Below are 23,417 nucleotides of genomic sequence, written 5' to 3'. Positions count from 1 at the left end.
TGACCTATGAGTCAGATCTCAGGGTGCGGTCAATTCAGCAAGCACTAGCCATTGTGCACAGGCTGTGGGCAGGCACTTCACTAAGGTTTAGGCACATAAAAATGCAGTGGTCCAGGGCTGGGGATGTGGCTCAAGCGGTAGCTCGCTCGCCTGGCATGCGTGTGGCCCGGGTTCGATCCTCAGCACCACATACAAACAAAGATGTTGTGTCCGCCGAAAACTAAAAAATAAATATTAAAAGACAATTCAAAAAAGAAAAAAAATGCAGTGGTCCTTAACTCCTTTGGTTCAACCATGGATGTAGTCTCACTATGCACCTCCTTCTTTTGTTCAGTTTCTCCTTCCTTCTTCCTACAAATGATTCCTGGGCTGTTCCCTGTTGTAGGTGTGATCAGTCCACACAGCTCAATCACAGAGTGACTTTCCAGCATCACAGTTAAAGGCTCACCGTTTGGCTTCAAAGAAAAGGCACCATTAGCAATTTACTTCTGTTTCCCAACCTCATTTCCGCCATTTATCAAGCCTCATAATTTGTGATCCTGCCATATGAATTTTCTGGATATCACCCAAATTCTCAATGCTCATTTGCTCCTTGATGCTTTCACCTGTATTCTTTCTTCTGATTGTAATGTTGGTTTGTGGTCAAGTTCAGAGCAGGAAATAGAGGGCACACTTGAAGGAGGATGAAGCAGATTTCACCAGAGGGCCACTTTCCTAATATGTACATTGTGTTTAGAGAAACTGATAAGGAGCTAAATCACCCTGGGGATGTAATAGTGGGAGAGTCCAGCCTTGCTGAGCACTTTGGTAGAAGCAAGTGTGGCCAGGAGGGTCTAAGAGGAGCCCCTGCAGAGGCCATAAGCTCTGGTGGATAAGCAGGTGGTTCTGACTCTTGGAGATGCCACAGCTCCTGCACTTGAAGAAGCTGCGCCCACTTGGGAGCCAGAGATTGACAGAGCCTAGTTACAGACAGGGCTATAAAAGAAGCTCTCAGCTCATCCCTCAGCTCCTTTGGGAATTGCCCTAGGACCAGCTGACGCTGTCAAGTTTATGTCCTTTGATGAATCCTCCCACATCCCTCTCCTGGAGCCTTTTGCTCCAGAGTGAAAGGATGTCCTTTACTCACGTTCACTTTCTTCATGAAATCTCGTTGCCATTCCAGTGCCATTGAGCTAGCAGGGAAGGTGGAACCATGTCTTCTAAGAGTCAAATCCTGGCAGTGCCACTCAACAGGCATTTGATACAAGATGCACTGTTTAGACAAACGATGATAAGTTATTCTGAATTAATTTTTGTGGGCTACAAGGTGATTCACTGGCATCTTTTGTATTCTTGGCATATCAACTTTTGATTAGACTTTGTAAAAATAGGCTTGATTTTTTTAGGATGGTTTTAGGCTCACAACAAAATTGAATAGGAAGTACAGAGTTCCCATATCACCCTGCCCCTACACATGCACAATCCTCCCCACTGTTGGCATCCAGCTCCAGGGTGGTACATTTGTTAAAATTGATGAACTTATATTAACGTGCCATTATTATTGCTCCTGGTCTTATACATTCTGGAGTTTTGACAAATGTATAGTAACATATAGCCATCATTAAAAGCATCATACCAAAATATTTTCACTGCTCTAAAAATCTTCTTGCTTAAGATGGTGTGGTATAGTCAGGTATGGAGGTGCACAATAATCCATAATTATCCAATAAGCTATAATCCAGCAACTCAGGATGCAAGAGGAATTGCAGATTCAAAGCCAGTATCAGCAACTTAGTGAAACTCTGTCTCAAAATAAAAAATAAAAAGGAGCTGGGGATATATAGTGGTTGAACCCCCTGGGTTCAATCCCCAATACCAAAAAAAAAAAAAAAAAAAAAAAAAAGATGGTGAGATGGTTGGTGTGGCTAAAGATGGATATACAGACCAATGGAACAGAACAGAAAGCTCACAAATAAACCCCTGCATAAACTGCCAAATGATTTTTGGCAGGGATGCTAAGAATACAATGGGGAAAGGACAGTCTCTTTAACAAATAGTGTCAGGAAACCTGGATCTCCACCTGCAAAAGAATGCAGTTGGACCCTTACTATTATATGTGATTAACTCAAGATGGAGTGAAAATATAAAGGCAAGACCTGAGGCTGTAAAACTCCTAGAAGAAAATGGCTTCAGATTTAGCAGAGATTTCTTAAGTGGGACACCAAAAGCACAGGCAACAAGAGCAAAAACAGGCAAATGAGTCTACTGTACATCAAACTTAAAAACGTCTGTACAGGGCTGAGGCTGTGGCTCAGTGGTAGAGTGCTCGCCTAGCATGCCTGAGGCACTGGGTTTGATTCTCAGCACCACATATATCAAATAAAGATATTGTGTCCACTTAAAACTAAAAAATAAATATTAAAAAAAATTTAAAAAACACGTCTGTACATCAAACAAATAATCAACAAGCCAAATGAAAAAAAAAAATAACAATAACTTATCAGCCAGGAATCTGTATCTGCCCAAACTGCTCTTGCAAAAGGATAAAGGAGAAATTAAGACATTTCTAAAGAAACAAAAGCTGAAAGAACTTGTCCTAGTAGACCTGCCCTAGAAGAAATACTGAAGAGTCTTTCAGGTGGGCAAATGTAGGGAGAGATAATGCTTCCAAAGATGGAAGAAGTTGGTTCCTGCTGAGTTACACTGATGCTCTGTAGAGGGATATTGAGAAAATGGGTGCTCTTAGCTAGAAGTTAAAGGCTAAGTGTCTTAGTTAGGCGGCATTTTTAGTAGCTAGCAGAGAGGCCTTATCTCCTGCAGGGAAACACCAGGTGAGCCAAGCAGGTGAGCTGATTCTAATAGAATCCATGGAAGTCCATATGTGTTTGATTGCTCAACCAAAGCCAGGACAATGAAGAAAAAGAGAAGACACACATTATTAATATCAGGAATGGGACTGGGGCTGTGGTTCAGTGATAGAGTCTTGCCTCGCCTGGGTGAGGCACTGGGTTCGATCCTCAGCACCACATAAAAATAAATAAATATATATATATTTAAATTTTAAAAATCAGGAATGGAAGAATGGACATCTCATGTATGAGTGAACATTAAGATCCTGTACCTACAAATTTGATAGTCTGGATGAAATGGGCCAATTTCTTGAAAGACACAACCTAACAAAACTCACAACAAGAATTTTGGATTTTATTTTATTTTTTTAAACATTTTTTTAGTTGTAGTTGGACACAATATCTTTATTTATTTTTATGTGGTGCTGAGGATCAAACCCAGTGCCTCACACATGTTAGGCAGGTCCTCTGCCAATGAGCTAGCCCTAGCCCAATTTTGATTTTAAATGTGTCTGATCAAGAGAGTTCACCCATGAATGGATACGAATTGAATGAGAAAGAATTAATTGATTTGGAGGCATTCTCTTGAAATATGAGATTTAATATCTTGGAAAAGATCCCAAGAGAAGATCAAACTCATGACTAATGTGTTTTGGAAGCCTGTAGAAACAATCACTAATTTTCATATCCAGACCCCATTGACTGAAAAGGCAGGTGAGTCCCTAGAAGGAAGGGTCCTGTGTAATGCCACAGGTCTATACTGTCATGACTGTCCCAGTTCTTCTCAAAGTGACATGTGACCATTTTCTTTGGAGTCCATAAACTGGGGAAAGGGCTATTTGACACAAGATATCAGTTGATCTTAATACTTCACATCCAAAATATTGTTGTAGTCTTTCTGTTAGAGTAGAGACTTGTGAGATCCAGGTAATAAATGAAGTTCTGGCTTTAGTAAATGAAGTCCAGTTTACAATGGATCTGTTGGGACTGGAGACCCAGCCAAAGCTCATTTCTACAGTTACTGAGTGTATCGTTGCAATTGGTTGACTTCATTGTTGGAGTAATGATTACACCAGGTTCTTGGTGTGTGGAATAAGAGCCTGTTATGGTTTGGATATGAGGTGTCTTCTAAAAGCTCACATGTGAGACGATGCAGGAAGGTTCAGAGAGAAATGATTCAGAAGGTTCAGAGAGTCTTAACCTGATCAGTGAATGACTCCCTGATAGGATTAACTGGGTGGTAACTAGAGGCAGGTGGGGTGTGGCTGGAGGAAGTGCTTAGTGGCTATGGGGCGTGGCTACGGGTATATATTTTGTATCTGGTGCTGGAATCTCTCTCTGCTTTCTGATGTGAGCTGCATCCCTCTGCCCACACTCTCCCAACATGATGTTCAGCCTCACCTTGAGCTCCGAGGAATGGAGCCCGCCCTTCTATGGACTAAGACCTCTGAAACCATGAAATAAACTTTTCCTCCCTTACAGTTGTGCTGGTCAGATCCTTTAGTCACAGCAGCGAAAAAGCTGACTAAAACAGAGCCCCTAGTGGAAAAGGCTGAATGGAAACCTCCGAAACTGAAAACTCACACACACACACACACACATTATTGCATCTTGAGGGTGATGGTGATTAGTGCCATCATTAAAGACCTGAGGCTTGCTGGATGGTATCATAGCTCCATTTAACTCACCAGACTGGATCCTGCAGAAACTGAGTGGATCCTGAAAACTTACACTACTACAAACTCAATCAAATGGTAGCATGATCACAGCTGCACGCCAGATGTGATATCATAGCTGCCGCAGTCTGGCTGGGCACAAATCACCGAGCCTCCACAAAGCACTTGTATCTTCAAACAGGAAACTTTATTGCCTGAACTCCAACAGCACTCCACGCACACTCCCCCGGAACTCTCCCGAGCGCCACCCACGCGGCTCCTCTCCGGCACACCACCAACTGGAACTCCCTCCACTGGGCTGCGCCCGCATTCACTCTCAGAACCCCGCGAGAACTCAACGGGAACTCCAAAGTAGCGGGCACCCGAGACAGCAAGAGCCGCCCTATTACTGGTGTAAAGGTCTAATATATAATTGAATCAATCCAGCATCATCTTAATGGCTTGCCTCTCAACCATTACTTCTGGCAAAATGCCAGGGGCCATTCCGACTCGGCTGTGGCTCTCAGAGCATAGCTAGAGAAGATTCATAAGGCCTCATGCACAATGGCATGTGGCATTAATCTGGTGAATTTGTTCTTTTCCATTCCAATTAGGAAAAAGGGTCCAACAGTTTGCATGCCCATAGACTAGCCAATGATATTCACTTATGGTTTTGTCTCACAGCTATGTTAACTCTCTGCCTTCTGTCATGATATGGTACAAAAAAAACCTAGACTGTCTGGGTATCTGGCTGATCATCACATTAAATTCCTTACATGGATGACATCATCCATGAGCCCAGTGGTGCTGAACCACTGAGCTACATCCTAGCACTTTTTGTTTTTTATTTAGGGATAGGGTCTGGCTAAGTTGCTGAGGCTGGCCTTAAACTCGTGATCCTCCTGCCCAGCCTCCTGAGTCGCTGGGATTACAGGTGTGTGCCACCATGCCCAGTCTCCAAGTTTGTTTGCTGTGTTCAGATTGAAAATAAACGCAATGTTTATCACAGCTGGTCTGGGTTTAATGAGGGGTCTTTTAATCTCAGCATGTCAAAGCATTCTAAGTTGCTTTATTAAAATTGCTAAGATTGATTTTTAGATTGTAGATTGTGGAATGGCTGAAATATTGGCAAGAAGTTGGTGGCAGGTATGTAAAAAGCAAGCTAAAGCCAGTGGGAAAGTCACGAATTAGAATTACTGATAGGGCTGAGGATGTAGCTCAGTGGAAGAGCACTTGCCTAGAAAGTACCAGGCCCTGGATTCAATCTCCAGCACCACAAAATAAAATTAAAACTTAAAAATAAATAAATAAATTGGTGATTTCATTATTCAATGAGAAAGGCTAGAAAACCCTGGACAAAGAAGACATTTAAATGGCCACTCAAATCAAAGGGGTTTTGTTTTACAGAAAAACTTCAGCCAATTCTTCTGCCATGTAAGATGTCCCCAGTGGTTTTGAGAGATGCATATTCTTGTTACTATAACAAAGATGACAGTGAGGAGAGTAATGACCACAAAAACAGAAGGCTAGTGCTTCAGCACAAGCTCACCAAGCGTCGGGGACTGAACTTAGCAGTTTATGGAAATTGTCTCACTGAATTGAATCCTCACGACACCCTAACACGGCGCCCTAATATTATCCTTGTGTGAACAAGAGTCCACTTAGAAGAACTGAGTTTATTTAACTTGTGGTCAAGGAGCTAAGATTTCAAAATCAAGTTCCTTTTTTCCAGGATGATTCTCATAGCCTTTTGGCAACTCATATCATTCTACTGTGAAAGTAGAAAACTAGTTTATTGAATAAAACAGACTCATTTATGTAAAACTGAAACGACCTCTATTTTCCCCCAGCTCCTTTAAGGGCCCTCTGTGTAACAATGCTTTCCTTGCTTTGGAATAAATATTGGACAAGTGACAGATTTTTATTCATGTTCATGTAATAAAAATCCTTCTGTTTATTTTCAGATACCATAAAAAGTCAGTTCTGCTTAATCCCCTCCAAATGTTTGAAGCTGACAAAGTTTAAGAGCTCTGCACTAGAAGCTGTCCATCAGAACAGGGAATGAGACAGGCTAGTCTATTTTCATCCCCATTACACAACACTGATTTTTTTTTTTTGGAACTGAGGATTGAACCCAGGGGCACTTAACCACTGAGCCACATCCCCAGTCCTTTTTTTGAATCTTATTTAGAGATAGGATCTCACTGAGTTGCTTAGTGTCTTGCTAAATTGCTGAGACTGGCTTTGAACTCGTGATCCTCCTGCTTCAGCCTCCCAAGCAGCTGAGATGACAGGTGTGCACCACCATGCCACCTTTTAACAATGATTGAATCTGAAATGACATAATAAAAATGTGATGGAGAAAAAATATTACTCTTGCAGATATTAAGGCAAAAATGAGAAAAATGATTAGAATTAATGGCAGCATTCAGTTAACTATTCACTAATAAATAACTGCCTACTGATGCTGGTACACTACCTATATATCTGAAATGTCTTCATTTTAAGCTTATCAAAGTATGCAAGAAATACGGGACAGAAATTTCTATTTTTTTTCTGATAGATATAAAAGAAGTCTCAACACTTGGAAATACAATCCACTATGTTGGATGCAAAGACTCCATGAGGTCACTAAGTCTGGTGAACCTAAAACCAACCATAACACATAAAGACTTTCCAATCAGATTTTTTCTGGGAACTTTTTTTCAACATGGAATTAAATTAAATCAAAAGTAAACAGGAGAACAAATGTGCTAAAATAGCTGGGTAATTATTGTAAATGTGCACTTATCTTTAAGGAAGGACTTATCTTTATCTGGGCAAATGCCTGAATTACAAAAAGTAATAAGAGAATAAAATGGCATTTACCAGTGCTAAAAAGAGAGATATATTGTTGAAATGAGGTACAAAGTCTAGGAAACAATTCAAGAATAGGATAAACATCATGCACGGTCGTGTGTGGGATTTCTAGGCAATAAGGAAATGTTTCAGACAAGAGTTGACACTAGCCAGGCACAGTAGTGCATACCTGTAATCCTAGTGACTCGGGAGGCTGAGGAAGGAGGGTTGCAAGTTCAAGGCCAGCCTGGGCAGCTTAGTGAGATGCTGTCTCAAAATAATAAAGGAAAAGGGCTGGGGATGTAGCTCAGTGGTAGAATGTTCTTGGGCTCAATCCCCAGTAACAGTCCCTCTCCCCAAAAAAATTTTAAAAAGAGAAAGTGGTATGAAATCTGCCCCTGGTTTTAGTAGAAGTGGTCAATGACACCACTTTAACTCTGGTGCAGCCTCTGCTCTCTGGCCAGCATGGTCATAGGTGACAGGATCCCCCTGAACTTCGTCCTTTTAGGCCAAGATGGAGCCTGTGCAATTTTAGTACACCCTGCCAAGCCTGGCCAAGAGGAAAAGTCATCCAGATACTTAATCCAGATGGCTTTCTGAAGCTGACGCTGATAGTGGATGGGGTTTGTTGGTAGTCAGAGCAGTGACCCTGATCAAGGACCCAGGAGAACATAGCTACAGGCAGGTTGGCTTGATCCTTCTGCTTGAGATCCTGCTCATAGTTGACTTACCAGTCAAACTAAATGAATGTGATCCCGGCCTGCCAGCCAGATACATCTGAGTGGCCTCAGGGGAAATTCACCAGAAGCCAAGACAGTGCAGAAACAAGGGGTGGATGCTGTTGGGAGACATTTTCTTGGGTCTCCAGCATTTCTGTGCCTCCTGTGAGCAGAGACACTGACTACCTATGTTCCAGACTATGTTTCCAAGGATGTTGGCATGAGAGGAACAACCTCAAAAGAGATAGAATCTCAGTTCCTAGAAAGGGCAGGTTTACTTACAGACTTGGAAGACGGTACACCCTACCTTCTCTTTCTTCTACACCTGACTGGCCCCTGACAGAGACAACCACGATCAAGAGTGAACCCTTCTAGGCTGGGGATGTCGCTCAGCGGTAGAGTGCTTGCTTATCTGGCATGCGTGAGGCCCTGAGTTCGATCCCCAGCACCACACACACACACACACACACACACACACACACACGTGAATTCTTCTAAACCTGGTGCAGCTCTTTCCAGAAAGTTCTCTATCTGTCCTCTCTGTGGCTCGCCTTTCCTCAGTTTCCTCTCTGCCTTCTTTGTAGCCAACTGTCTTCCTGCTTTACGTTCCCTGTGGCCTCAGGAGCTGTCCTCAAAATAGCTTCTGGGTCCAGGGAAGGTTTGAATGGAGCCAACTGTGAAGATGGGGCATGGACCAGCCATCATCCCAGCCACCCCAGGGCATAAGTTATATTTGTCGGGGGAAACTACAGACAGAGATGTGGCAGTGCGTCTGCAGCTCAAGGCACAGCAGGATGGGCAGTCTTGTTTAGGGTTCCAGAAGCACCCGGCCCTGTAACGCCCTTCATTCAGGCTGTTATGATATGGTGGGAGTTTCCTCTTGGGATGTGGCCTTGTAAAAGGACCTCTAAAACTCAGCCACTGCCCCGCCCCCGTTTCATGTTGACTAATTCAGAAAGCTAAACTGGCTCTCTGCTCAGGGAGGAGGAAACATGCCTAGAGCCGTGTGGCTCTGTCTCCTTGGCCTGCTTTGAATGGAGTTCCTGGGAACTGCTCAGGAAGCAGTGGGCGTGTGCTGTAGGCAAGCCCTCTCTCTATTCATCTGCCCAACAGAGAAGTTTTGTGTTCTAGCACGTGAGTGTTGTTCCAGTCCCTAGGGCTGGACCGGATGCCAAGGCGGCCAATGTTTCTCGCTCCCACATTCATCCTCTGAGCCCCTGAGATGCAACCTTCCTGGCCCTTGCAGCCCTGTCCTAAGTTGTCGGCCCTTTCCCTCGGCCTCACCATGTAGCTGAAGCCCTGATTTCATGGCCAGTGCATCGTACAAGATCTCCCGAAGCTAACTGCTACCCCCACTAGGTGCTTTATCTGATGAGACAAAAGGAAGCAGTGTCGGTTCCTCTCCAGAGCAGCCAGGTTTCCTGGGGCAACAGCTGGGACCACTCAGATCCCCAAGAGGACACCAAGTCAATGAGACAGGATGGACTGAGAGCTGGGCTTCCAGGCCTCATTCATCCGCTGAGGCTCTTTTTAGACTTGAACAAGCCAATCCTCTGTTATGTACCTGCGAAATTCCTAGAAAAGACTAGAACTGAAGGTTTAAAGTCATGCATGCACCTAGATGGATGTGAAAATTTAACTTGAGGTTATCAGTCCCAAAGAGTGATTTCACTGTTCTAGTGTTTATGTACGATACAAAAACACCGAAAATGACTGAGCATGGTGATGCCCACTTGTAATTCCAGGTACTCAGGAGGCTGAGGCAGGAGGATCACAAGTTCAAGGCCAGCCTCAGCAAGTTAGTGAGGCCCTGTCTCAAAAGAAAAATACAAAAGGGTGGGGAATATGGCTCAGTGGTCGAATACGACTGGTTTCAATCCACAATGCCACACACACAAAAAGGGAATTGAAATAAAATAAAAACATCTAAAACATTTGTTACCAAATATACCAACAAATAAAAGTATTTTCAATGCAGATTCTGCCTGGAAGCAGAATAGAGCCTGCTTGAATATTTCAAAAGCTAGCTGCCTTTTACACTAATGAATTGTCTCACCTGTCAGCACATCCATAATAAAACCTTCCCCCCTGGAAATGGGCTTTTTAATCCAAAGCCTCTCCTCCCCACTCCCCATGCCCTTGGCCATGCGTTCATCTTTCTCTCTGAGGCTGACCTGGTGGAGTCATGTACTTTGCTCTGGAAACCAGAAGGGTTCTGCCAAGTGTCCTCCCACCTAGAAGATCAGACAGGCGCTGACACATCCATTTCCATAATATCTAAACAGTGTCCTGTGGGAGTATAGTTCTAGAATGTTCATGCAATGACCTGGGAACAGAACTCCTTCTCCATAATGCTCTCCATTTAAAAAGCACCACTTCCATGAGGTCTCCTGAGTGGCCCTTCCTAGTCCCCAGTTCTTACACCTCTTCTGAGTAAGCTACCTAACTCCTGGGGGCAGAGGAAGTGACCTTCCAGAAGATAGCAGACACTGAGTTATAAACAGTATTTATACTAAGGATGATGAATTTAATTGTGTTTGAATCACTGTCACCCTTGAACCAGGGCACAGAGGTTTAGATTGTAAACCTTATAATGTTGAGAAGGCGTTGTTGACATTTTGAAACTGGCAGAAGTATTTGTGAGAGGTTCAGGAGAGAGAGAGAAGAGTTTGGGGTGACTAGGTTTTCACCTGAGTAACTAGATGAGTGTACTTTTTTTTATTGAGATAATGAGATTAGGGGTTGGAAGAAGTTGGGGCTGGGTATAGAAACTTCTAGTAAAGCATTTTTAGAGGGGAAAAAAAAACCACTCTGATCTTGATAAAGTGTAGGATCAGCTTTCAAAGTGTCCTTATTTGCATTCCCTTTGTTTAACTCCAAAAATTTGTCATTCTTAGAAGCTTAGCAATCTATTCAATTATTTTCAATCCCATTTACACCATCTAGGTACACCACCTTCTACAAATAATCCAGTGTAAGTGAGAAATAGAAAGTGAGAGGCGGGACATGAGGGAGATGAGTAGGGAGCCAGGATTCTTTGATTTGAAAAAGGGCTTATACTTGCTAACATTTTACTGTGCCCCATTCTTTGTTCAGTTGAGACCTAATGACATCTCCTATAGCATGGATATAGACCTTCAGAATGAGCAACTAGCAATTCTGTGACTCTTCAGCTCAAAATTTACAGAAATTAATATGTTCTCAGTGTATAAACATGTATCTTGCATGTAGATTTTTTTTTTTTTTTTTGGTACTGGGGGTTGAACCCATGTACTTTTAACCACTGAGCCACATCCCCAGCCCTTTGTTATTATTTTGTTTAGAGACAGAGTCTCGCTGAGTTGCTTAGGGCCTCACTAAGTTGCTGAGGCTGGCTTTCAACTCACAATCCTCCTGTCTCAGCCTTCCGAGCTGCTGGGACTATAGGTGTGGGCCACCTCACCCAGCACATGTAGATTTTTTTATATTTAATGAGAAAACACTACTGCTGAGCACAAATCTTTTGAAACAAGGACTTATGGGTGGTATCATGATTTGATGGGAACTGGCTTTGTAGTTAGAATTGACTTTGAATCCCGGCTCTTTCACTAATTCATTCTGTGGTTATCTTACAAAACTTTTTAAAGCATCGTTATACTCACCTACTAAAAAAATGTGTAATGATAACAATGCTTGCGTATGTGTTTCGGTGAGGATTAAGTTGGAATTTCTATGTGAAGCAAACCAGAGGAGCTCCTGGTAGCATTAGTCACATTGCCCCTGTGTTCATAAAGCCTGAGGGACCATGCACAACTGGCAATATCCAGAAGTGCCCACCATGCCTCTCTCTGTCCCCTTCCCTTGGGTAGAGATTGTTTCCCAGACCCAGCTGCCATTGGCACTGATGCTTCTAGACCTGAGAGATGGCTAGGGAGTGACAGTCCAGAAGCTGTGTGGTACGCCCTCTATTGGGATGGCTACACATTCGTTTGTCTGAGCTGATAGAGAGCTCACCACTGCAAACACATGCATTTAATTAAAGCCGTGGATGAAATGCATACACTGGGGACACCAAGACACTGAATTGTATTAAAACGATCCTGATAGTATTGAGAGACAATTTTTTTGAAAACAAATTCATACAAAGATCAATGTATTTTCAAACCTTATTTATGACTATTGAAATTATCTTTATTTCTGCAGAGAGGTGCGATTTCTCTTTGCATCGAAAGAGAACAAGAGAAAGGATTACCTGAAACAGTTGTTTCCTAGGCGGGATGGTGGAGTGAAACTCCTGTGCCATTTCTATTTATTATTCATTTATTTATTTTTGGTGTGTGAGGCAAGCACTCTACCAACTGAGCTATCTCCCCAGCCCCTGGACCATGTTTATACTCTGACCATGAAGGTTGGGAACCCCTTCTGGGATGCTAAGAAGTTGAAATAGGTGGGGCTTTTTAAAAAATTAGAAGATAATTATGTAAAAGTTAAGAATGCTGCCTGAAGCCTTGATTATAAATAAGCTCATCTTCAGAGCCACTTGGAATAAAAACTTGCCCCCGACACGGAGAAGACTGACTCGGCAAATGAGGCGCATGCGCATTGGGAGAGGATTGGCAGGGAACCCCCTCGCAGGGATCCAACCGCAAGGCAAAGGGACTTGGGGATTTGAGTTGACTTCCAGCAGCGTGACCTCAGTGCTTTGTGTCCTCTGTGGTCAGTGGAGCAGGAAGCTCTCAGCCAACATTTGCCCGCCTTTCAGTCTCGTCTGGATTGTTCCGTAGCCTTAGCTTTGTTTCCAGCCTCTGCTTCCATTCTTCTCTAAGCCTGAAAATAGAAACAAAACACACACAGCCCGGCATTCATCTCCACGGCTGTTGATGGGGGTTGCTGCTTTCCCTGTACCCCCTGCAATGGTGTGTGTGGTTGGGAGTTCAAAGGGCATGCAGAGGACCTGCAGAGTGATTTATTTATTTAGGCCCTCGGGTTTGAACCTAGAGGCACTTTACCACTGAACTACCTCCCCAGTCCTTTTTATCTTTTGAGACAGGATCTTGCTAAGTCGTTTAGGGCCTTACTGAGTTGCTGAGACTGGCCTTGAACTTGCCATCCTCCTGCCTCAGCCTCCCGAGTTGCTGGGATGACAGGTGTGCGCCACCGCCATGAACTCAGACCTGAAGATTTAATTAAATATGTGCTTGGATACATCTAGTACACAAGTGAAAGTGAACGGACTTTCTGTTCCCAGGATTTTAATCTAGATCCTCTGAAATTTTCCTTTGAAAATACAACCTACAGGAGCAAGAAGCTCTGTCCATCTAGAATTCTTGGCACAGCAAAGCTATTCTTCAAAAACAGACTGAGAGCCCGGTGTGGTGGCACACACCTGTAATCCCAGCGACTTGGGAGGCTGAGGAAGGAGGATCAAAAGTTTAAGGCCAAGTCCTGGCAACTGAGTGAGGCCATACCACTGAAGACAACTTCGGCAGTAGACTGTCTACATGCCACGGTGGTCATGCAGTGAAGTCCTTTGGACAGAAGGAAAGGAAGGTCCTTCAAACAGAAGGAAAATGCCACCAAACAGAAATCTGGGGCTACACAGTGGAACGATGAGCACCTGAAAAGCAGCTCCCTGGGACAGGCCAATGACCCTTTCCTTACTGTTTAAATCTCTTGAAAAGCTCATTGACTGTTGAGAAAAAACTGTTAGTGATGTAATGTGGGGCTTATAATATTTATGAAGGCAAAACTGTACTTTGTACAATAGCCCAAAGACCAGGAGGGGAGAAATGGGAATTTTCCAGAGTAAGGTTTTATATACTACCTGGGGCCCGATGAAGTATCTCCTGAAGGTAGACATGATAAGGGAAAGGTAGATACTGTAAATGCTAAAGCAACCACCAAAATAACAAATAGCTATAACTAAAAAGCTTAACAGATTAGCTGGGTGTGGTGGCACACCTCTGTTGTACAGCCCTTGGGAGGCTGAGGTCAGAGGACCACTTGAACCAGGTATCCACCATGCGGCCAGCGCACTGGTTTCATTAATGAGGTTCTTGGCATAAAAGTTAGCTAGCGAGATCGAAATAAAACACACAGACTCAGTTACCTTTTTCTATGACCAGGTCCGAGACAGCTCCCCTCTCTGGTTCTTACCTCGAACCGCCCGGTAGGGCAGCAAGGATTACTCAGGGCTAGCAGGAGAGAGAGAGAGCGAGCACACCAGGGAGTAGCCTTTTATTGGGGAACAAGAAATTCAGGGGAGAATTCCATCCAATGAAGGTTGAGGGGGGCCGCACTCCAAGCTCAGGGTCAGTGATTGGCCCCCGAGGTCAGTGGTCAGTCACACCCCCACTGGGACGGGTTCTCTCATCAGGAGAGGACCGGGAAAGCTCCGACACAGCCAGAACGCCTCAGACCCAAACCAGGAGTTGCCCAGTCACATGTGAGAATGGCTCTCCACACAGGTATTTAAAACCAGCTTGGCAGCATAGTGAGACCCTGTGTGTGTGTGTGGGGGGGGGGCGTTGCGAAAATAAAATCACAAAAAGTATCCAGTTAATTCAAAAGAAGGCCTAAAGAGAGAGAGATGAGATAAAGAACAGATGAGAGAAATAAAATAGAAGATAAATAGCAAGATGGTAGATTTAAACCAAATCACTCCAATTAATGTTAATGGTGTAAGCAATCCAATTAAAATGTAAAGATTGCCAAATTGGATATAAAAAAAGTCATATCCAAATCTGTGTTGCCTACAAGAAACCCACTTTAAATGTTCAACTTCTCTAGTAATTAGAGAAATGCAAACCAAAACTACCCTAAGATTTCATCTTACTCCAGTCAGAATGACAATTATCAAGGAATACAAGCAATAATAATGTTGGCAAGGATGTGGAGAAAAAGGTACACTCATACATTGCTGGTGGTACTGCAAATTGGTGCAACCACTATGGAAAGCACTATGGAGATTCCCCAGAAAATTTGGAATGGAACCACCATTTGACCCAGCTATCCCACTCCTCTGTCTTTACCCAAAGGACTTAAAATCAGCATACTATAGTGACACCGCCACAACAATGTTCATAGCAGCTCAGTTCACAATAGCTAAACTGTGAAACCAACCTAGATGCCCTTCAACAGATGAATGGATAAAAAAACCGTGGTACATATACACAATGGAATATTACTCAGCATTAAAAGAGAATAGAATTATGGCATTTATAGGTAAATGGATGGACTTGGAGAATATCATGCTAAATGAAGTTAGCCAATCCCAAAAAACCAAAGGCCGAATGTTCTCTCTGATAAGTGGATGCAGATCCATAGGGGATGGAGGGTGTGAATGGAGGAACTTTGATTGGGCAAAGGGGAGAGAGGGAAGGGGAGGGGACATGGGGGCAGGAACGATGGTGGAATGAGATGAACATCATTACCCTAGGTAATGTACCCTAGGTACATATGTGACTGCACATGTGGTGCGACTCTACATCATGTACAACTGGAGAAATGAAAAGTTGTGCTCCATTTGTGTACAACAAATTGAAATGCATTCTGCTATCATGTAGAACTAATTAGAACAAATAAAAATAAAATAAAAATGAATCATACTTGAAAAAAAAAGACATCCACTTTAAAGACTGGTAAGTTTTAAGATAAAGGATGGAAAAATATCATGTCAACCCTAATGCAAGAAATCTGTAGTGGTTATATTAATATCAGACAGAGTAGATTTTAAGCAAAGAATAATACTAGAGAGAAGTTTGTTTCCTAATAAAGGGGTTAATTTGCCAAGAGAACATAAATGTCCTCAACTTTTATGTACCCTGTCATGAGTCGTCCATGGGCTGTGTGTGGATTGTGTTGCACATAGTAGCCTCTGGAGGGGACAGGCCTGGCACTGCGAACTCCCTGTCAAGGGATTGATGGCATGATGTAGGTATGCCTCCCCCTCCAGCTCTACCTAAGATCCCGCACAGCACCTGAGATGGGTGTGACTCACCAAGATGTCAATCAATCTGCTGCCCACCAGACATTATGAAGCAAGACTCCACCCTTAAAACCATATCACCCTCTGATGCTCCCCGCTATAAAATAAAGGGATTCTGGGCTCACACTCTTTATTTCCAGTGTTCTTTCCAGTATGGAAGCTGACCCCTAAGGCCACAGAGCCATCCCTCCCTCCATCTGAAAAACTATGTCTGTGTTGCATGATTTTTCTCCACTTTCTTAGTTTAATGTTGCAGCCAACTCTTTTAAACCCAGTCGTCTTATCTGCGTTGGTCATAGGCGAGAGTGCCCAATAACAGGGATTCAAAATAAATGAAGCAAAATGTGACAGAACTTCAAGAATAGGCCCATCCACAATTATAGTCAGAGATTTGAATATTCATGTTTCAACAGTCAATAAAAAAATAGCAAAGAACCCAATAAGGATACAGAACATTCAAACACTGTTATCAACCAACTTGACATGATTGACATTTATAGAACAGAACCCAATAGCAGCAGAACAGACATTTTCTCTTCAAATGGACGTGGAATATTTATGAGTATAAAATATTCTGGGCCATATAACAAGTCTTAATAAAGTTAAAATAATTCAATTCATACAATGTATGTTCTTTGACCACAATAATTAAGTTAGAATCAGTAAGAGAAAGCTATCTGGAAAATCCCCTAATATTTGAAAATAAAGAACACAACTCTAAATAGCCTACCATTCAAAGAAATGATCAAAAATTGAAATTTTAGTAAATCAAATAATGACAAAAATATGAAATAGGGAGAAATTTGACAAAAGATGTATAAGATCTTTATTCTGAAAACTGTAAACCAATTACAGTAGACCAGAATAAAGGGAAAAATATATCATGTTCATCTCTCAAAAACTATATATTATTAAAACATCAATTTTTCTCAAGTTGATCTATAGGTTCAACTCCATCCAAATTAAACCTAGCAGACTTATTTAAATAATAGAAATTGACAGGCTGCTTCTAAAATTAATATGGATGTGCAAAGAACCTAGAATAGCAAAAACAACTTTAAAAAGAAAAAGTGTTAAGATTTATATTACCTGACTATTATTGTAAATTCAAATAATTAACACAATGGTCACACAAATGATCAAAAATAGACCCATATGTACTTGAGTAATTGATTTTCAACAAATGAGCAAGGAAAATGCAGTGGAGAAAGGATAATTTTTTCAATGAATGATGTTGGAACCACTGGATATCCATATGCAAAAAGTGAACTTCAATCCACACCTCATGTTATATTAAAAAGTCAAGGGGCTGGATGTAGCTCAGGGGTAGAGTGCTTGCAAGGCCTGGATTTGAGCTCCAGCAATGGGGAAAAAATCAAAATGAATTATTAACCCAAATGTAAGACTTAACAACCTTAAAAATTCTAGAAATACAACATAGAAGATAATCTTTGTGACCTTAAGATAGGAAAAGACTTCTTAGATACAACCCCCGAAACAAAATCCATTAAAGAAAAAAAATGTTTTGGATAAACCAGACTTGATAAAAATTGGGAGCTTCTTTGTAGAAGAATAAACCCAAAGAAAATAGAAAAGATAAAATAATAAACATAAGAGAAGAAATTTTGAAATAGTTCTCATCTTGTTAGGGAGATACGGATATTGAAGGAAAAAATAAGAATAAAAAATAGAGAAAGAAGAAAATGAAATTAAATACTCTTAAGATGGTAAAAACACATCATTTAAAATAAATATAAAAGGACTAAATCTGGCAATTAATGTCTAAAAATGTCCAATTGGAAAAACTCAAATGCAAGTACATGCTGTTTAAAACAGGTAGAGCTGGTGGCGCAAGTCGGTCATCCCAGCGACTCAGAAGGGATAAATTTGACTAGGATGGCAAGTTCGAGGCCAGCCTCAGCAACTTAGGAAGGCCCTAAGCAACTTAGCAAAACCCTGACAAAAGAAAGAGAGAGAGAGAGAAAGAGAGAGAAATTAAAAGAGATGGGGATGTTGTTCAGGGGTTAAATGCCCCTGGGTTCAAGTTCTGGTACCAAAAAAAAATATGTAAGGAAAATATTCATAAAAATAAAGTAAATGTGATAATATTAATAGTTGGTAAAAAAGCTTTTGAACAAAAGAACATTGTCAGAGATAAAGAGACTCATTGCCTAATGAAAAGGTTTGCTTCAGCAAAAAGATATTACCATTCTAAACCTCATATACCTCATAATATAGCTTTAAAATATATGAAGAAGAAATGGATGGAACTTGGATTGTACAGAGGTAGTGAGGAGGAAGGGAAATGGTACTCTTTTTCCCCCAAGATAACATTTTTAAACTATCCTTTATTACACAATATTTCAAGCACATAAAGAAGTAGAGGCTAGCAATAGTGAATTCCTTTGTATCCACCCCCACTCCCAGCTTTAATAGCTCATGGATGATCTTATTTCCCATATCTTCCTTACCCTGCATTTTAAACACAAACCCAGACATCATTTAATTTCATCTGGAAATAACTCAGCAAGAAATACTCATCTGCACATGCGCGCGTGTACACACACACACACACACATGCTGTAAATAATTTGGTATGGTAACTATATTCAGTAGTTTGTCCTTACAAGAACTCTTTAAAAAGGAAACTACCTTGCCATCATCACTCTTGCAAAATTAATCAGAAGTACTTGATTTCATAAAGTATCAAGTCAGTTGAAACCCTTGATTATATTATAATTTTATTTTTATTTATTTTTTGGTACTTGGGATTGAACTCAGGGGCACTCAACCACTGAGCCACATCCCCAGCCCTATTTTGTATTTTATTTAGAGACAGTGTCTCACTGAGTTGCTCAGTGCCTCCCATTGCTGAAGCTGGCTTTGAACTTCTGATCTTCCTGCCTCAGCCTCCCCAGCCGTTGAGATTATAGGCATGTGCCACTGAGCCCAGCTTCTTACAATTTTTAACAGTTTGGTTGGTTCCATCAAGATCCAAATAAAGAACATATATTCCTGGTTGTTGCTCTATCTGTTAAGTTTCTTTTAATATGTTGGTTCTCCCTCATCCTTCTTCCCCTTCCCTGCCAATTTTTCTGAAATCAAATTGTTCTTTAGAGCTTGCAGAGGCTGGATCTTGTTGACTGTATACCTGTGGTGATCAGAACCACTCATCTCCTGCATATCCTGTCAGTTGGTGGTAGAACTAGAGGCTTGGTTAGATACAGGTTCTCCTCCTCCTCCTTCTTTTTGGCAAGACTAGTTCATGGGTGATATGATGGACAACCATCTTATTTTATCTCTATTTTGATGTTAGCAGACTTTGATCATGGTTTATATGTGATTTATGTTCACTAGATGTTCCCAAGTGCTAATCATTTATTTCTCAGTCCTTTCTCATTTATGCTCTGGAGCCTGGAGCCTGGAGCCATGGAGGTAGGACCTCTGGCAGGAGCTGTGTTACAGAAAGGATGAAGTCACCTCCAGGAAACAGGACCCAGAGCAGGAAGGACATTGGGAGGAAATGGGTGGAATTTCCCTCCTGTCCTCTCACCTCCTGTTGACAGAACCTAGCCAGAGGACACAGGACAAAGGGATCAAGGATCACCTAGGAGGAGTGGTCAGCTGAGGGAAAACTGATGGGGGTGGTAGCCTAGTTTCCAGTCCTACAGGGAAGGTCAAGATTGGGGTAAAGAGTCCTGGGCACAGAGTAAGCAGCAAAGACCCATAAGAGAGATGATTTTGTAGTTCTCTTGAATCCAATCAATCACATAATTCCTGAGCATATACTATATGTTCAGCATTGCAGCAGAGACTTTGGGGAATACAGAGAAAATTATCAAAATGACTGTTTTTCTGTTCCACTTATGTAGCAAATTCCTTCACTGCCTCAGGTCATTTTCACATGCCACGTCTTCAGCCTAGGATGCTCTTCTCCATTCCTCTCTCTTTGCCCAGTTCTCCTTAGCTTGAAAGATGTCAGGTGGTGGGTACATTGCTAGGTACCTGTAGAGCCAGATTTCGGAGTACAGGCTGGCAATTCCAGCAAGCCTACACATCTGCGTGCCAGCTCTACAAGCAGCTGTACCCTAAGGATGACAGAACCAGTTCCTTTCTGGAACTGCAGAAAGGAACACTCAGATTCTGCATTGGTGGCATCTGTGTTGACTCCCAGACCAGTTCCAAAATGGGGACTGTTCGTGTGCTACACCTGTGCATGTGAGTAGCTGGAATGCTTCATCTACTAAGGAAGGAAGCTCCAGGGCACACTCCTTTACCCCACAGTAATAAAAGAAAGTAACTCCTCAGCGTTCCTCCACTACTAGTGTCTGTTTCTCTATGAAAAACAGTGAGGAGCCGGGCGCGGTGGTGCACGCCTGTAATCCCAGCAGCTCGGGAGGCTGAGGCAGGAGGAGTGGGAGTTCCAAGCCAGCCTCAGCAATGACGAGGCCCTAAGCAACTCAGTGAGACTCTGTCTCTAAATAAAATACAAAATAGGGCTGGGGATGTGGCTCAGTGGTTGAGTGCCCCTGAGTTCAATCCCCAGTACCAAAAAAAAGCAAGGAAACAGGGACACAGGGAGATCTGGTAGAGACCTTGGGGGTGACCCAGGCAGCCTGCTGCAGAGGGTCTTGCTCTTAACCCCTGTTCTGCGCCTGCTCTCGCCCTCAGTCGCTCTTTTCACTTTCGTTGTGATTTTCTCCTCCAAGGATGTCATCTTTTCACGTCCTGCTGCTGCTAGATTTGACCCTGGATTAAGCGGGAGCGCAGTGGAGAGAGGAGAACTAACACCCCTGAGCCCTGACCTAGACCAGCCCCATGCTCTGTCCCTTATGAACCTTTTCATAGTGGAGCCTCCCAAAGCCTAATGATCTGGGACTATCTTGCCATTTTGAGAAGGGACAACATAGAGCGGAGGTGGAACTGGGACCCCTGTGGAGCCAAGCTACAGGATTCAAATTGGAAGAGTGGAGGATAAATAGGTTAGTTTTCTGTCACATACAATTACCTTACAGTTATTTCTTACATGCATAGAGAGATGCTGCATTATTATTATTATTATTATTATTATTATTATTATTATTATTATTATTTTGGTACCAGGGATTGAACCCAGGGGTGCTTAACCACTGGGCCACCCTCAGACCTGTTTTGTAATTTATTTAGAGTCAGAGTCTCACTGAGTGTCAGAGACTAGAAGGAAATTCTCCTTCAAAGATTAGCCTGACACCCCCCTGGGAGACATCCTGCCTGGGAGGCATCCTGCAGCCACCTATCTCCCTGGAACATCCTGCGGTTATCAGGATCATCAGACATCTTGCACCTGGCAGTTTTACCACCCATATCCAGCAATTATTGATTAGAGAGCTTCCCCATCCCCAGCATATAAATACCCCTGTGTGAACAATAAAAGTTTGCAGCTTGATCAGACACCTGTCTTGCTGTCACCTTTCGTGTCTCTTGTCCCTTCATTCCTCCCCATCTAGGTTCGCTGCCCACGTTGATGTGTCCTGCCGGACGGGACATTTGGCCCCCGGACAGGACATTTGGCCCCCACACGTTGATGTGTCCTGCTGGACGGGACAACTGAGTTGCTAGGTGCTTCGCTAAGTTGCTGAGGCTGGCTTTGAACTCAGGATCCTTCTGCCTCAGCCTCCTGAGTCGCTGGGATTATAGGCGTGTGCCATGGTGCCCGGCTGCTGCATTATTTTTAATGCTGTAACAAACTGCCAATTTTGTTCACCCCAAGTTTGTGCCTGGCTGGGAGCCTTTGGTTTCTGCATTGTCCTCTGGCCAGTCTCACTTCATTTGAGGGCACACTCAAGCTGTAGGACTCATTGAAGCCTCACTGAGTGGCCTGGCCTGGGGGAAAGATGACAGAGATGAAGGAATGATTGACACCAACTCAGTTTCTCCAAGAGTCTGGGGGTGAGATGCCCTGACCTGCACTAGAGCAGATAGGATGGTGTCAGGGGTTAAGGCTGAGCAGGTGTCTCGGAGGAGAAAGCGGATTCCTCTGGAGGGCTGGGGCTGGAGAGCAACAGTGAGGTTAACACGTGAATTCGTGCATGTTCCCAGCCTAGCAACTGTGCAGCCAAGGGCCTGGCCACATGGACAGCACAAGGTCCCACCACCTATACTACCAGAAAGCAAGAGCCTCAGCAAATACAGTTGGTGGAGCTGTTTCCCTTTGAGGAGACAGAGAACCCGGTCCCCCTCTGCAGCCTGGGACATAACATGCCTGAGGGCAGTGAGCCTGCAGATTCACGGTGATCTGCCCTTGTCTGCATGTCACAGGGGACCCCTAGCCCCTGCCAGCCGTATTCTAGGAACTGCACCCTCCAGTGTCACCACTCGGATAACACTGGAATCAGGCTCCGTTTCCTTTGTGGGACTGTTTTTCATAGACACATGTGTCATCTCAGCTCCCACAGTGTAATAGCGACAAAGGAGAGAGTTTCTTTAATTTTCAGTATCAAAGGACCACATGTATGGAAAACGTAAATAATTACATTCTCTGGAATGCCCATCTGGCATTCTGGAGAAATCGATTTTTGCTTTTACAAACTAATATGGTGATAATGAGGAGTCAACGAAGAGTTGAGGATTGTCACCCGGGTGGTCCCTTGCAGATGCTGCAGATGTTGATAGTAGGGCAGTTGTGTGTTGGGGGCAGCAAGGGCTACATGGAAACCCTTTGTATTTTTTGCTTAATTTGGCTGAGAGTGTAAAATTGATCTAAAAAGAAAGCCTATTTTAAGAAAGACAAATTAATTTTTAAAAAATAGACAAACAGTCAGGTGTGGTGGCATTCGCCTGTAATCCCAGCCGATCGGGAGGCTGAGGCAGGAGGATCAGGAGTTCAAAGCCAATCTCAGCAACTTAGTGAGGCCCTAGGCAACTCAGTGAGACTCTGTCTCTAAATAAAATACAAAAAAAAAAAAAAAAAATAGGGCTGGGGATGTGGCTGAGTGGTTAAGCACCCCTGGATTCACTCCCTTGTACCAAAAAGAAAAAAGACAACCAGGCCACCTACTTTCTCAGTGCGCTCCTTCCCAGACGATATTCCTCCGACTCCCTGTAGTAGGTCTGTTTGCCAATCTCTCTTTCCCAAAAGCGCTTGAGATCGTGGCAGGTGTTCCCGCAGAAGACCTCCCGGCGGCGGGCGTACTGATTGTTCATCCCCTGGAAAAGAAAAGAGCAGCCAAACCCTGTAAAACAGGAGCCCTCGGCTCTCCTGGGTACAGAGTCCGTGATAATTCAGACCCACGATTTCCACCAGGGAGACCCTGGCCAGCCACAGGACCTCTGTGAGGGGCATGACAAGGCTCGGCTCACCACTCCCTGTTCTTGTTGTCAGGATACCTGAGACATCGATGCAAGTGGAAGGTGGCCCATACCTGAACAGGTG

At 43.1% G+C, this 23,417-nt stretch overlaps 1 protein-coding gene across 1 annotated transcript; it reads right to left on the bottom strand.

Annotated features, from left to right (window-relative positions):
* Positions 1-12,755: 12,755 nt before the first annotated feature.
* Fam240a (family with sequence similarity 240 member A) lies at positions 12,756-23,194 on the bottom strand. The gene is made up of 2 exons (XM_027932073.1): positions 23,043-23,194; positions 12,756-12,846 (listed from the first exon to the last, which is right to left on the bottom strand). Exons 1-2 carry the CDS (start codon positions 23,186-23,188, stop codon positions 12,756-12,758), a joined length of 237 nt encoding a protein of 78 aa, XP_027787874.1. The 5' UTR covers positions 23,189-23,194.
* Positions 23,195-23,417: the final 223 nt, after the last annotated feature.

Source organism: Marmota flaviventris, chromosome 1 (genome assembly GCF_047511675.1).
Source record: "Marmota flaviventris isolate mMarFla1 chromosome 1, mMarFla1.hap1, whole genome shotgun sequence".
NCBI classification, from domain to species: Eukaryota; Metazoa; Chordata; class Mammalia; order Rodentia; family Sciuridae; genus Marmota; species Marmota flaviventris.
Note: the sequence above shows the minus strand (reverse complement) of the source record. Positions and strands in the feature narration are given on the sequence as shown.

Bases quoted from the DNA above. Each gene is read 5' to 3' on its own strand.
- Fam240a (XM_027932073.1), bottom strand. From the start codon at position 23,188: ATGAACAATCAGTACGCCCGCCGCCGGGAGGTCTTCTGCGGGAACACC. The intron at 12,847-23,042 runs GTAGGTGGCCTG...TTCTATTTTCAG, and splicing joins GGAAGGAGCGCACTGAGAAA to GCTTAGAGAAGAATGGAAGC.